Source organism: Mesocricetus auratus, unplaced genomic scaffold, assembly GCF_017639785.1.
Source record: "Mesocricetus auratus isolate SY011 unplaced genomic scaffold, BCM_Maur_2.0 Super-Scaffold_100004, whole genome shotgun sequence".
Classification (NCBI taxonomy): Eukaryota; Metazoa; Chordata; class Mammalia; order Rodentia; family Cricetidae; genus Mesocricetus; species Mesocricetus auratus.
In genome coordinates, this window is record NW_024429189.1 from 44,226,917 (window position 1) to 44,241,499 (window position 14,583).

At 41.7% G+C, this 14,583-nt stretch overlaps 1 protein-coding gene across 3 annotated transcripts; it reads left to right on the plus strand.

Annotated features, from left to right (window-relative positions):
- The first annotated feature begins 4,214 nt into the window (after positions 1–4,214).
- Hnrnpa3 (heterogeneous nuclear ribonucleoprotein A3) lies at positions 4,215–13,989 on the plus strand. 3 transcript variants are annotated; one of them, XM_040745618.1, is made up of 11 exons: positions 4,215–4,346; positions 6,482–6,604; positions 6,689–6,835; positions 6,914–7,124; positions 7,515–7,604; positions 7,687–7,782; positions 7,868–7,948; positions 8,424–8,567; positions 9,673–9,795; positions 9,880–9,951; positions 10,045–11,143. In XM_040745618.1, exons 1-10 carry the CDS (start codon positions 4,341–4,343, stop codon positions 9,930–9,932), a joined length of 1,074 nt encoding a protein of 357 aa, XP_040601552.1. In that variant the 5' UTR covers positions 4,215–4,340; the 3' UTR covers positions 9,933–9,951; positions 10,045–11,143. The 3 variants fall into 3 exon arrangements, with proteins under 3 accessions (XP_040601552.1, XP_040601554.1, XP_040601553.1); XM_040745620.1 differs by having other exon boundaries at positions 4,261–4,413; XM_040745619.1 differs by lacking the exon at positions 10,045–11,143 and adding an exon at positions 12,590–13,989 and having other exon boundaries at positions 4,323–4,346.
- The last annotated feature ends 594 nt before the right edge of the window (positions 13,990–14,583 follow it).

Sequence of the window (14,583 nt, forward strand, 5' to 3'; positions counted from 1 at the left end):
TTCGATCCTTTCATTTTTATTTTTTTATTGGTGCGTATAGATTATAGGCACGCACTCTATCACTGAACTAGACCACACTGGCACTGCCCTTTCAATGGCATCCAGGTTGTCATCAGTAAAAGTCTATTCTGAAAGCTAGAGTTTCAATATACACTTAATTTTGACAGAGGAGGGAGGCAGGTCCTCATGTAGCCCAGGCTGGCCTTAACTTACTATGGAGCCTTGAACTTCTGATCTCCCTATCTTTGTTTCACAAGTATGGGGATCACAGGTTTGCTGCTACTGTTTCTGCTTCAGGGTAGAAATATTTTTTTTGTTGTTGTTGTTTTTTTTTTTTTTTTTGTTTTGCTTTGTTTTTCGAGACAGGGTTTCTCTGTATTGTTTTGGAGGCTGTCCTGGAACTCACTCTGTAGACCAGGCTGGCCTCGAACTCACAGAGATCCGCCTGCCTCTGCCTCCCAAGTGCTGGGATTAAAGGCGTGCGCCACCAACGCCCGGCTTCAGGGTAGAAATATTAATACAAAATTGTTCTATTGGGTTTGAAATCCATTTGCATTACCAGATGAAATGACATTACATTTGTCAATAAAAGGAAAAGTTGTTTGATTCTTTAAATAAAACTATAATTGTAAATTTTGAATGGCCCTGCAAAGTGGTTTTAAACGTTTTATCATCCACTTATGTGATCAGAGTCCCTCAGTGATAACGAGGATTCAGAATATGAGGAACGCATCATTAAAAAGTCTGAATCAAAAACTTCGTAAAGCCATTCCAACCATAAAACTCAATACTAAGACATAGTCATGGGACCAAGTTCAAAGTGATCATTAAAATAATGGAAATTTTTATTTCAAAGTTTTATGCAAATTTCATGTGCAATATCTTCCCTAATAATTTGCTTCTTTTTAAAATCACAATTATATAAAGAAAATGTTATGAAAACTTTAAATCAGCCATTACTTAGATGGCTCCAAATCACTTGTGGCTTACCCTAGTGTGCTTTAAAAAATGGTTTCTAAGTTCAGGATCACCCTCATCTACACTCTGAGTCAAGGCCAGCATGGGCTACATAAAAATCCTACCTCAAAATTTTTTCTTAAATTATTTTCTAGGTTTGATAGCAAATGCCTTTCATTCCAGAATTTAAGAGGCAGAGGCAGAGACAGGCCGGGTGTTGGTGGAGCACGCCTTTAATCCCAGCACTCAGGAGGCAGAGGCAGTCGGATCTCTGTGAGTTCAAGGCCAGCCTGGTCTACAAGAGCGAGTTCCAGGACAGTCCAAAACAATACAGAGAAACCCTGTCTCGAAAAACCAAAACAAACAAACAAACAAACAAAAACCAAGCATAGAAAAACACCTGGCCATGGTTGCTTACTTTGCCAGCTTGCAATGCAGTGTGAACTACAGGCAAGGACTATATAGCAAGACCCGGTCTGGTTTTTTGTTTTGTTTTGTTTTTTGAAACATGGTTTCTCTGTGTAAAGGCCTTGGTGGTCCTGGAACTCACTTTGTAGACAAGGGTGGCCTCGATCTCTAAGTTCTGAGTGCTGGAATCAAAGGCTTGTGTCAGGTTTAAGACCCAGTCTTTTTTTTTTTTTTTTTTTTTTTTTTTTTTGGTTTTTTGAGACAGGGTTTCTCTGTATTGTTTTGGAGGCTGTCCTGGAACTCTATAGACCAGGCTGTCCTGGAACTTACAGAGATCCGCCAGCCTCTGCTTCCTGAGTGCTGGGATTAAAGACACATGCCACCAATGCCTGGCGACAAGACCCAGTCTTAAACACAAAACCTCACTGGTAGTGGTGGCCTACACCTTTGATCCCAGCATTTCTGAAGGCAGAGGCAGGTGAATCTCTATGAGTTTGAGGCCAGTCTGATCTAGAGTGAGTTCCAAGGCAGCTAAGCTGTTACACAGAGAAACTCTTGTCTCAAAATTAATACAGTTCAAAGAGTGAGATAAAAAAATTATTGATTAGGCCAGGCAGTGGTGATGTATGCCTTTAACCCCAGCACTTGGGAGGCAGAGGCAGACAGATCTCAATGAGTTGGAGGCTAGCCTGGTCTACAGAGCAAGTTCCAGGATAGACTCCAGAGCTATACAAGGAAATCTTGCCTTGACAAACAAAAACAAAAACCTTGCCTCCCCCCCCAAAAAAAGCTGACCATGAGTCAGAGAAGAGGCCTGTAAGCAAGCAAAGATCATCGCTGGTTTCTGCTTCAGGTCCTACTCTGACCTTTCAATGGTGGCCCATGACCTGGAAGTAAAAAATGAATTTACTCTCCTAAATTGCTCTTGGTCATGGTATTTATTACAGCAGCAGAAAGCAGACTAGAAACAGGGTATCTTGTAGAACAGAGTGGCCTCACCTTGTCCTTTGCATCTGTGGATGTCTTTGAACTTTTCTGAGACATGGTCTCATTGCACAGCTGTCTCTCTTGGAACTAGCTGTGTAGACCAGGCTGGCCTGGAACTCACAGAGATCCTTTTGAATCTGCCTTCTGATTGCTGGGATTAAAGGGCTCAGGCACCGCAGGGCTGTAGAGGCACAAGCCTTTAATCCCAGCACTCTGGAGGTAGATTCAAAAGACCTCTGTGAATTCTAAGTCAGCCTGGTCTGTTGAGTGAGTTCTAGGACTGTCTCCATAGCCACTGGGAAACCCTGTCTCGAAAAAGCAAGGGAAAAAAAAGTCTCAGGTACCACATCTGGCTGTCCTCAACGGTCTGAATCTTCCACTTGTACCCCACAAATGCTAAGATTGGGGGCTGTGTCACTCTGCCCAGTTTGAGGAAATAAGGATCCAGGCAAAGGCCTCACACATTCTAGGCAAGCAAGTTACTACATACCTGAGTCCATTTCCTTCCTTCCCTCCCTCCTTCCCTGTCTCTCTTTTTTAAGAAAGTTTCTCTGTGTAGCCCTAGCTGTCCTAGAACTTGCTCTGTAGACCAGGTTGGCCTCGAACTCAAAAGAGATCCACCCCATAGATGCCACCACCTGAATCCACTTCCAGTCTCTCACAGGGAAGGACAGATAATTACAAAGAAGTTTGTTTTGCTATGCAAAATTTACATTAAAATAGACAATTTGTTGCAGGAAAGGGCTTGTCAGTTGTGCTTTTCTGTCCGCCAGTAATTTTATTTAAAGAGATTTGCAGATTTTTGTTTTGAGACAGGGTGTTACTATGTAGCATCGGCTACCTGGAACTCCAACCCTGTAAGTCAGTGGGCTAGAGGTATGCCATACCACACCTGTTGTCATGGGCGTTGGAGGATCATCTAATCCCAAATTCACTTGTATTTGAAAAACTAAAAGTCCAAATGCCTTCAAATCCCTTAGCCAGGTCGATAAAGGATTCGAGTTCGATTTCATTCATGTGCTTCACAATAATACTTCAAACAGATGTCACTTTAAAAAGCTACAAATCACTAGCCAACAGGTAGCCGATTTGGCCACCAAACCTTTTTAGAAACTGGAGCTGGGTGGTGGCGGCGAACGCCTTTAATCCCAGCACCCGGGAAGGTAGAGGCAGGCGGATCTTCGGAGTGAGTTCCAGGACAGTCTCCAAACCTGCAGAGAAACCCTGTCTCGAAAAAAAAAAAAAACACACACAAAAAGCCAACGACAAAAAACCCTTTGAAATGGTTGTATTCTCTGTGCCCAAAGTCTCAATTCTTTAGAGTCGCCTATAGGGGAAGTCTCACTAAGCCAGCCGCGTTTTCCCGCTCCGGCGACATGCCGGATTTAGGAGCGTCAGTGCCGCAGGGCTTGCAGCGTGGGCCTCCCGAGGGGACGGCGCCGTCACACTCCTCACACACGCCCCGGGCCCCCAACGTTTAGACTCCCGCGAGGGCGGCAAAGGGGTTATCGGGCTTTCTTGTAACCTTAAGTGGCAGGACAGAAAAGCGCGGTTTCCCTTTAGATACCGCAGTAGGGTGAACTGGGAAATGGAGACCCACGGGCTGGCGGGGAGGGGCGTGAGGCGCCAAAAGAAAGGGAAAGGCCCTTTCTCTAGGATGACGCGCGGTCACGCGGCTTTCTCCCGACGTGGGCGCCCGCCATTGGTCGAACTGCCATCGACGTGCCTGACGCTGCCTGGCGCGAACCGCGGCGAGGGCGGCGCTGCGTTGGAAGTTGGTGCGGCGCGCGCGCTCCCGCGGCTCGACCAATCCCCACCCTCCGCTCTCGGCCCGCCAACCCGCTCGTCCAGTCGCGTTCCGCTTAGGCATGACTCCGCCCCCGGTGGGCGGGCGGCGCGCGGAAAGCGCGTCACGTGATGACTAGCCCCGCCTCTTCCTCTCGGTCCCATATTGAACTCGAGTTGGAAGAGGCGAGTCCGGTCTCAAAATGGAGGTAAAACCGCCGCCCGGTCGCCCCCAGCCTGACTCCGGCCGTCGCCGCCGCCGCCGGGGGGGAGGAGGTATTAGGGGGAGAGCGGGGGGTTGCTGGGCAGTTGCCGGCGTGGGGGGGGCTTTGGCTTGACGGGAGCGGGGAGGCCGGGGGAAGCCGGGACGATCGTCCCGCGCTCCGCGCTTGAGAGGGCGGTGGGAGGGGGAGGGGAGCGGGCCTGGCGGCCCCCATCGAGGCCCTCCGTCGGCCTGGCCCGCTTCGGTCGGCCGCACCGGCAGCCCTCGGAGACGCGGCGCGGTCGGGGAGGTGGTCCGCGGCCGGGCGAGGGGGCCCGAGGCCTGCGCGGCCTGAGTGGCGAGGCCGCGGGCGGCATGGCGGGCCTCCGCGGGAGCGGTTGGGGAGGAGGCGGTGGGGGAGGGGAGGAGCACATCCGGGCGAGCGAGCAGGCGGGCGGCGGCCACATTGACATTGATCCGCTGCCGCGTTACGAAATGGCGCATTGGCCCGCAATGGCCGCCGCCTGGTTACGCCGCCAAGAAGGAGTGCGTGGGATTGGAGGGAGCGGCGAGAGGCGGCCGGGCAGAAAATGCCGCAGATGGCCTCCGCCTCGGGGCGCGGTGCTTTCCGCTGGGGTGCTGCCGGCGCGTATCTGGGCCTCCGGGCCTCCTCGGTGACGGCAATCGGCGCAGTGCTCTGGCCGGATTTTCTCAGCGTTCATTTGGGGATACATTACTGAAATGCTTGCTGCTTTGAGGTGCTTCCTAACCCGCTGCTTTCGCTCAGGTGTTTGGAATGGAAGTGCTTATAGCGTCTCGTGGCCCAAGTATTAACTATTTCAAGGGATTTGCGTGTAGATAGTGGCTATTTGGAGTCTAATATTTGTATTGATCTAATTTCTCATGGATTGGCACCGGTTTGTGGTTTCCTGGATTTTGGTTTTGGAGAACTGCGACCACAGCCAAATTTCACGATTACGAGGATTCTGTGTGTAGAGATGTTGTTTTTGTGTATTGCCATGCGTTTATCCGAGGCAAGAATAAATGGGACTAAGCGAATTAAAGCTTTGGGCATTGAACGTGTTTCCAGTATTTGGCTGTCTTAAAGTATTGAATGCTTTAATTTCTACTTCTAGAGGTTGAAGATGTTTTTAAATGTGAATGTGAGTCTCCTTTAAAGATTTGTGTTGAGTTGTCTTAATGCGTACATTTAAAGTTGTTCATTTGAATGTAAAACCTTCAAAATGAAAAATTCATACTAGATATTTCCTAAGTCAATTACGGTTATGTGCTTAATTCCTTCGGCAGACAGTATATGCTGTATGTGACATTCAAATTATATACACCTTGTGAATGTAGGTGTATTGTTTGAAGTCATTTAACTATGATGTAAATGGGCATCCACCAAGTTAAATTGATTGCAGAAAGTAGTGCAACTAGGTGTGATGTACACCTGTTATCCTAGCACGTGGAAGGCTGAGGTTAGACTGCCTCAAGGTCCAGTCTAGCCCAGCCTGGCCTTGAACCTCCCTCGGTAGCTCCCCTCCCCTCCCCAAAGCACTACGGGACTAAGTCTTATCTGTTTTGTTCCATGTGGGAAATGCCTGTTTTGCGTAGGGAGTGTCTTAACTGATGTGCTGGATATCTGAATCTCTCAATTTGCCATCCCAAACTTTTAAGTTGCATTTCAAAGATTGTGTTTTAAAACTATGGGTTTGTTGCTGTTCCAGACTAAGGATAGTGGAAATGGCATGGGTTGAATAATGCTGACTCTCTGGTTTCTTTTTTGTAGTGAATGACTTGTTACAAACATCTGAAATTCTCCTAACTTCCAGTTGTAGCTTTCAAAAAGTTTTTTAATTCTGGGGTTTAGTTTAGTTACATGATGTTTAAAGTTACCCCGGGTACCATTGTAGTGGGTTTTTTGTTTTTGTGATAACCCATCCACTATATACTTCATACTGGCTGTGAACTGGATACATAGTCCAGGCTAGCCTCTGCCTCAGACGCTGAAATTAACTGGTGTGTACTATCATGCCCAGCGTAGAGCACATTTTTGGGATGTTAATGTTAGAAATGTTGAGGCTCATGTAAAAATTCATCTGCTTTAAGAAAAAAAAACTATTGGTCTTTTTTCCTCAGGGCCATGATCCAAAGGAACCAGAACAGTTGAGGAAGCTGTTTATTGGTGGTCTGAGCTTTGAAACCACAGATGATAGCTTAAGAGAACATTTTGAGAAATGGGGCACACTCACAGACTGTGTGGTGAGTTTTTGGGGTAAAGGTGGTCTTAGGAAGGGATGGGAGACTATAGGACTATTTAAATGCCATCCTTCATTTATTTTGTAGGTAATGAGAGACCCCCAAACAAAACGTTCCAGGGGCTTTGGTTTTGTGACCTACTCTTGTGTTGAAGAGGTGGATGCTGCAATGTGTGCTCGGCCACACAAGGTTGATGGGCGTGTGGTGGAACCAAAGAGAGCCGTTTCTAGAGAGGTATTTTAATAACATGTTGTATAATGCATGGAACTGTGAGAGTTTGGTTTTTTTGACTTAAAATTATTTTGTTTGCAGGATTCTGTAAAGCCTGGTGCCCATTTAACAGTGAAGAAAATTTTTGTTGGTGGTATTAAAGAAGACACAGAAGAATATAATCTGAGAGACTACTTTGAAAAGTATGGCAAGATTGAAACCATAGAAGTTATGGAAGACAGGCAGAGTGGAAAAAAGAGAGGATTTGCTTTTGTAACTTTTGATGATCATGACACCGTTGATAAAATTGTTGGTAAGTAACAGTTGCAACACAAATGATTTGTTTTCAACTGAATTCACTAACTTACACTTCGTGAAAGGATATAATGCTAGTTTTCATAAAACATCTAGATCAATGGTTCTCAACCTTACTCATGCTGTGACCCTTTAATACAGTTCTTGATGTAGTGATAATACAGTTCTTGATGTAGTGACTCCCACCCATAACATTTTCATTGCTACTTTATAACTGTAATGCTTATCTGATATGTGATCCCTGTGGAGGTCATAACCCATCCAGATTAAGAAACATTTCTTCCCCAAATATCCTCTTACTCCCTTCTCAGTCAACCATTTTAACAGTATTTTAACTAATTGCTTGGCAACAAAGGGTTTCACTTGTGGTTTTTTTTTTAATTTACAGTTCAGAAATACCACACTATTAATGGGCATAATTGTGAGGTGAAAAAGGCTCTTTCTAAACAAGAGATGCAGTCTGCTGGATCACAGAGAGGTAAGTAGGATCATATACACTTAAATAGACATGAACAGTACTTGACAGATTTTTGAGAGTTTTACTTCAACATGTATTACAGGTCGTGGAGGTGGATCTGGTAACTTTATGGGTCGTGGAGGAAACTTTGGAGGTGGTGGAGGTAATTTTGGTCGTGGTGGAAACTTTGGTGGAAGAGGTAAGGTGCTTATTAAGTACTAAATATCATACATTTACTAGTCAGTTGAAGGTATTATTTTAATTCAAACTTTGATTTTCCTCAGGAGGCTATGGTGGTGGAGGTGGTGGCAGCAGAGGTAGTTATGGAGGTGGTGATGGTGGATATAATGGATTTGGAGGTGATGGTAAGTATTTAAAGAATTTTGTCTTTAATTTCTGCATTGCCAGGAATCCAACACATAGCCTCTTGCTGTGGTAGATGTTTTGACTGTTTTTAACAGCCATATTAGAAGTGTCTTATTTTCCTGTCCTAAAAGTTTGAATGGTTTGAAATATAGTTCGTAACTAGAACCACAGAAGAGGAAGCGAGGATGGAAGTAAATATTAACTAGTTGTCTTCAGGCAATAAGTTTTATTTGCACCAGCAGTTGAGCTAAAATTGCTTTGTGTAAGATTATATTGTCCTGAGTGATAATGAAAACTGACTGTTTGAAAGAATAAAACACTCATCTTAAGGTTTTACCCATCAAGATTGCTTGACTCTGACTAGATTTAGTGTTAAATCTATTCAGTGGTTTACTCTGCCAGTTGGTGGTGTAGTATAAGCCAGAAGTATTTGGCCTTCCCTGTACATTTATTTTTGTGTGGGTTTCTTTTCAGGTGGCAACTATGGTGGCGGTCCTGGTTACAGTAGTAGAGGAGGCTATGGTGGTGGTGGACCAGGATATGGAAACCAGGGTGGTGGATATGGTGGTGGTGGAGGAGGATATGATGGTTACAATGAAGGAGGAAATTTTGGTGGAGGTAAGTAAGTTACAGATGTTTGAAGTAAATGCAAACTAGCATTTAAATTAGTTCTCTGCTTAAAGGGTACATGGCAAAGTTTTAAGTATTAATAGCTGTATTAAAACATAGCTCATCCATGTAAACACACCATGCCCATTCTTCAGCTGTGATAAAATGGGCACAGCACATTTCACAATTACAGAAGACAATTTTTAAGATATGTGTACAGGGGGATCCTTGAGTTCCAGATCAGTTTGGAAATTATAGAAAAAAATTAAGGTTTCTAGTGTTCCATTCAATGCTGTTAAGGCATATTTACAGTACTTTACAAACCTCATCACTATTTAGTAATAGTTTCATCATTTCTAAATAGGACTTTTTTATTATAACCCAGTTAGCTTCAAATATGTATTGAACTCTGGCTTTGAAACTTCTTGGATCTACCTTACAACCACACCAGGCAAATGTTTTTGCAGTGTGGAAATGCATATTGTAAATTGGTACAAGGAACTTTAGTATAGTAAAAAGGACACTTACTAGTTAGTAAATTACAAGGGAAGTTTTAAAATGCTGTTTGTTGCTGAGTTTTTCCTTAATTTTTGGGTTCTTGAAACTTGGTAAATGGGATGTGAATTTGTTTGAATACTTGGGTGATAGGGTGCCATATCAGCTCTTGGAATAGTTTGAGTGTTACTGTATTATGTATTACGCGACATACTATAGCATGGGTTATGCTCAATTACTACAGGTAATTTGAAGCTTTGTTAGGGAACTGTTAAGCCTAACTTATAAATGTGCTTTAAAAGCTGCAATGCATTAGAATCATTGAATATAATTTTGATCTAAATGATATGGTAGGAATGTGTATCTAGGATACAAAATCAAAAAAATAAGTTTTCCTTAGATATGATGTTTAATAGCTTCTTAGAGATGTCTTCTGGACATGTTTCACTTGCTGTGCCCTTTTATTAGATCACTTGGGCTTCTGGTAATGGAGTTAGTACCTAAGGTCACTGTTAAATGCTTGTATAAAATAATTATAATACTTTGCTTCTCTGAGTGTCCAAATAAATGAGTAAATAATTATTTTGGTAAACTATAAATAAAATCTTTATGATTTCAGGTAACTATGGTGGTGGTGGTAACTATAATGACTTTGGAAATTATAGTGGACAACAGCAATCAAATTATGGACCCATGAAAGGGGGCAGTTTTGGTGGAAGAAGCTCAGGCAGTCCCTATGGTGGTAAGTCCTTTTTAGTCAGAAGTCTTAAGAGCCATCTTGGTTAACATTTTATGTGTATTTAGAATTGTATGTTTTATTTTTCAGGTGGCTATGGATCTGGTGGTGGAAGTGGTGGATATGGTAGCAGAAGGTTTTAAAAAAATACAGCAGAAAAGGGTAGGTATCTTTAAATTCTTTAAAAATGATGATAAAAGAATATGTGGAACTTCACTGAGTGTAATAATTTTTTTATCCTGTATTATTCAACAGGCTACAGTTCTTAGCAGGAGAGAGAGCGAGGAGTTGTCAGGAAAGCTGCAGGTTACTTTGAGACAGTCGTCCTAAATGCATTAGAGGAACTGTAAAAATCTGCCACAGGAGGAACGATGATCCATAGTCAGAAAAGTTACTGCAGCTTAAACAGGAAACCCTTCTTGTTCAGGACTGTCATAGCCACAGTTTGCAAAAAGTGCAGCTATTGATTAATGCAATGTAGTGTCAATTAGATGTACATTCCTGAGGTCTTTTATCTGTTGTAGCTTTGTCTTTCTTTTTCTTTTCATTACATCAGGTATATTGCCCTGTAAATTGTGGTAGTGGTACCAGGAATAAAAAATTAAGGAATTTTTAACTTTTCAATATTTGTGTAGTTCAGTTTTTCTACATTTTAGTACAGAAACTTTAACAAAAATGCAGTTTTGAAGGTGTTTCCTTGTGAGTTAACAAGTAAAGAAGATCATTGTTAATTACTATTTTGTATGAATTTTGCTAAAGTTAACTGTAAAGAAACACCTACTGACTTGCAATTTAAGGGGAATCTATTCTTCCCATTTCCAAAACTATGAGTGGGCGCTGACATGTGGAGAGAATAGATATTTGTATGTTTGCAATGTGTGTTTTAGATAATTAGGATTGGGTAATAAAATTAGCATATTTGTGAATTTAATAGCATTAAGATTACTTTCAAATGAAAAAGATCTCAAAAGTTCCTATTTGGGTTTTGTGCATTTTATTTCAAAATGTAATCATGGTTTTAGTATGTTTCATTGAGTCCTAACCGTGTTAAGAACATCTCCATTCCACATTTACCCTGATCACATTGAAACTGCTGCCAATAGTTTGGGGTATAAAAGTATTTATATTTATATCACACTCTACTGAAGGGTGGTGGGTGTATTTCATCTTCCAATTTAACAGTCTTTTAATACAGGACCACTAAGTATGCTGTGTCTGAGCAAACTGGTGGATACCTGGTTCTGCTTTTCAGATGCAAAGTCCCAAAGCACATTATTATTCCTTGGTTTTTAGTGTCCCCCACCATACAACTTTTCAGAGCAGAGGAATAAAAGTCACTCGTTTGAACCCCTAACTGGCTGGCATGCTTTCCTGTTTATACCCTATCCATTTTGTTGGATGATGAAGCCACGGATAGTTAAGGTGTCATTGTCTAAAACAAAGTAGCAGAAAATGTAGCACAGTTGCTTTCTTAGTGTGAGCACCTCACTTCCCAAAAGATCTGAATTCAAATTTGGATAGTCATGAATGCTTAAATCCCCAAAGAACACACGGTTATTCTTTGTATATATTTCATCCTAAAACATGTTGGTGTTTGTTCAGAGACCCTGGTTGAGAAGAGTTCTAGATACTAAGGTCATATATATGAAAAATGTCTACTGTTACGCCAGCTAGTGCTTAGCAACTTCATTCAAGACCCGAAGTATGTGCTCTGCTGTTGCTTCCCTTGGCATTTGAACATTGAATTCAAAGTTTTACTTGGTTTTTGAAGTATAAGCAAAACAAGCAATAAAAAGGGGAATGGGGCGTGCTAGTGTTTGAATATGCTCTCTTGTTGCTCTAATTCTGTGCATTAATATTTGGATGCATGCAGTGCTAGCATGGAACTTTGGTCTTCACAAATACTACAGTTTTCCAGAAAACACTCACAAAACAATAAATGTAACAGACAACATTCCATTTGTTATTGGGCATATGTGAATGAGCAGTGCAGAAAATAGGCTCATGTTAGAAAATGGTTACATCTTTCATAACAAAGTGTGATTATAAATGGACACTGTCAATGTTTACAGTTTAAACCTGGGTACATGGTCAAAATGCTTAGGAATATTAAAACTGAGCTAAATTGTCTCAAGTCTTTTATTCATATAATAAAGATTGAAAGAATTGGGGAGGTTAACATTTCCTGGTTTTGTTTGTGAAATTGTTGGACACAACCTTGACAGTATCCTTTAATGTCATGAGGTCAATTGTATTGTTAACCAATTTTTTATGTTCTGGAACTACTATAATAGTGAAACTTTTTCAGTAAGTTGATGTTTACAACCTATAATCAGGTGAAATCTGTATGTGACCTGTTTATAAGTTGTACTAGGTTAGATTTTTGTGAACTGTGGAAAAGTAAGCCATGAGAGTGAATTAACCAGCTTTAAAGGACCACTAAGACAGGACTTCAGCAGCCTTTGTGTATGGACAAGTCAGCATAAATAAAGAATGAGAAGGCAGCAGCAAGAGCTTCAACAACAGAGAAGTGGAGGCATAAGATACTATGGTGATAGTGAGCAGCCTTCCAAAAGCTAGTTAAATCTGCTTATTGCAACTGAAGTGGCGAAGAAAGTAGCAGGAAGGAGCTCCGCCCTTTGGAACATCAATGAGATAGTTGCCACAGTCTCTAGGTCTAGCATTTAGACCTGCAAGGAAGGGCAATAAGCATTAGGTAAGGCTTGAATTTGAATTTTTTCACTAATTAAAAGAGTGCTTTTTTGTAAAGCAAGGTAAGAGTAATCTTTCTGATTTGCAGGTGAATGAGAACCCTACTTGCCTAAATGAGGAATGTCTTTCCTACCATCTTAAATACGAAGGTTTCTGGCTGGGTAAGGTTTGTAGCTCACAGTAAAACCTGATGACACCATTTGGTTTTCCTATAAATGCCACAGGTTGAATGAAATATTACCCCTATTAGTAGGTACACTGGCAGAATTGTCAAGGTGTTTTGTGGGGGGGGGGTACCCTACTGAACAAGTTGTAAGACTTCAGACCGTTAACATTCTGCAGTGAGCCAGATGTGGCCTCTCTGTGTGTACAATTCACCATTAGTATCTGGTAAAATCAGTTTTCCATAAAGGAAAAAGTTAGTGTTGGCTTTCAGAAAATAATTTTGGAGTATATATAGCTTCCAAAAGCTGCTAGTTGCCACCCTAGGGAAAACGGGAGCTTTCACAATTGCCAGAATATTTGTCTTCCTCAGTTCTCATTTATGTGGACCAGTTTTTAGGTGGTGTCTGTCCCTTCCATTCCTAAACACACAGGGTCTCACTGTTGTCCTGGCCTAGAACTCCATCCACCTGCCTGTGTCCCAAATGCGGGGATGGTGAAAGGGTGGTGCCTAATTGTTGCTCATTCCTTCAAAAACAAAACCCAAAGAACAGTTGAGTTCTATTCAAATAAGTTGCTGATTGCTCATAAGGGCTATTTTTTGCTGCCTTCACAGGGCCTTGAAAATTGCTTAATTCAGGTTACTTTCTAATATTTTCAGAGGACAAGTTTGCAAAACACTGGTTAGTTAGAGATCTTGTTTACCACACAGGGATGCCCTACATCAGGTTTGCTTGGCATTTCAATGACTCAATTTACACAAACCATAATTACTAATGAAAGTGGCAATCTTTCAATGGTTCTTACAGACTTGGAGAAACATTTTTAAATAGGCATTCCATTTCCTTTCTGAAATAAAATTGTTCTACTTAATGTTGTTTCACTGTCATTTCTGCAAAAACATTTTACATACAAAAGGTGGACGTACAAAACAGGAAACAATTGAGGGTGGCTTTGATTTTTGTTTTAACTAGGATACTGCTCCCAGTTTACATGTCTAAAAGCTGCATTCACACATGTCTATAAAGAAGAAGGGGCCGTGCTAAAAATCTGGAAAGGGCTAAAGAGAAATGGCCTTGGTTTTCAAGGGTTATATTGTGTTGCAATTTAAAACAGGCCTAATGACAGTAACTGGCATGTTAAGGTGATAAGCATGGGGATAATATGCAGGGTGCTGAGAGGACTGGTATAGCCTATTCAAGTTTTAATGTGTTCCTTTTCTTATGACAGCAGAGGTGGTCTGTACAGGATTCGATTGTTTCCTTTGTAGTATGATGAAATGTTACAGAGAGATGACTTTTTCATTAAAATATTTTTAGAAATGTGTCTGTGGTTTTATCACTTTGCAATATTCCTTTGACTCAGTCCTGTGTGGATATAGACATTAACAAAATGAAGTTTGGGGATGAGCCTTGATATTTTAAAAGCTGTAATCTGAAGTAGAAGCAGGTATATGGCTACTTAATTCAAGGTCAACATTGGAATAGTTGGTGTATGTGGGATTCATGGACTTGGATGGTGGGGTGAGATAATTGGGCAAGTGAAAGGGTGTGGGGGATAAGTTCCACATGTGACAACTTTAATAAGGTAGTTCCTTAGTTGAACATGAAGGTAATAGGGTCAAGAAAGTCAATGTACTGAAGGTTCCTCCTAGTAAAGTATGTGGGAAATCTATTGATATTTACTTCCTGTACCTAACTAGCTCTCAGGTTTCAGATTCCACTGCCTTTCCTGAATCCTGGGTCTGTGAAGGTACCTAACCCACACATGACCCTCAAGTGAGTTATTTTGTGAATAAAATTCAGGTGACCATTAGTTGTGGGGATTTTATACTTCACATACTGGTTTTAATTTGTAATTTGGAGCCACAAATCTCCTTATTTTAGATTAGTACTGTACTGAAATGGACTTCATTTCCAC

What these genes read in the sequence shown, in the direction of transcription:
- Hnrnpa3 (XM_040745618.1), top strand. An exon ending in GCACACTCACAGACTGTGTG is followed by an intron (nt 6,605 to 6,688) that starts GTGAGTTTTTGG and finishes TTTATTTTGTAG; the next exon opens with GTAATGAGAGACCCCCAAAC. An exon ending in AGGAGGAAATTTTGGTGGAG is followed by an intron (nt 8,568 to 9,672) that starts GTAAGTAAGTTA and finishes TTATGATTTCAG; the next exon opens with GTAACTATGGTGGTGGTGGT.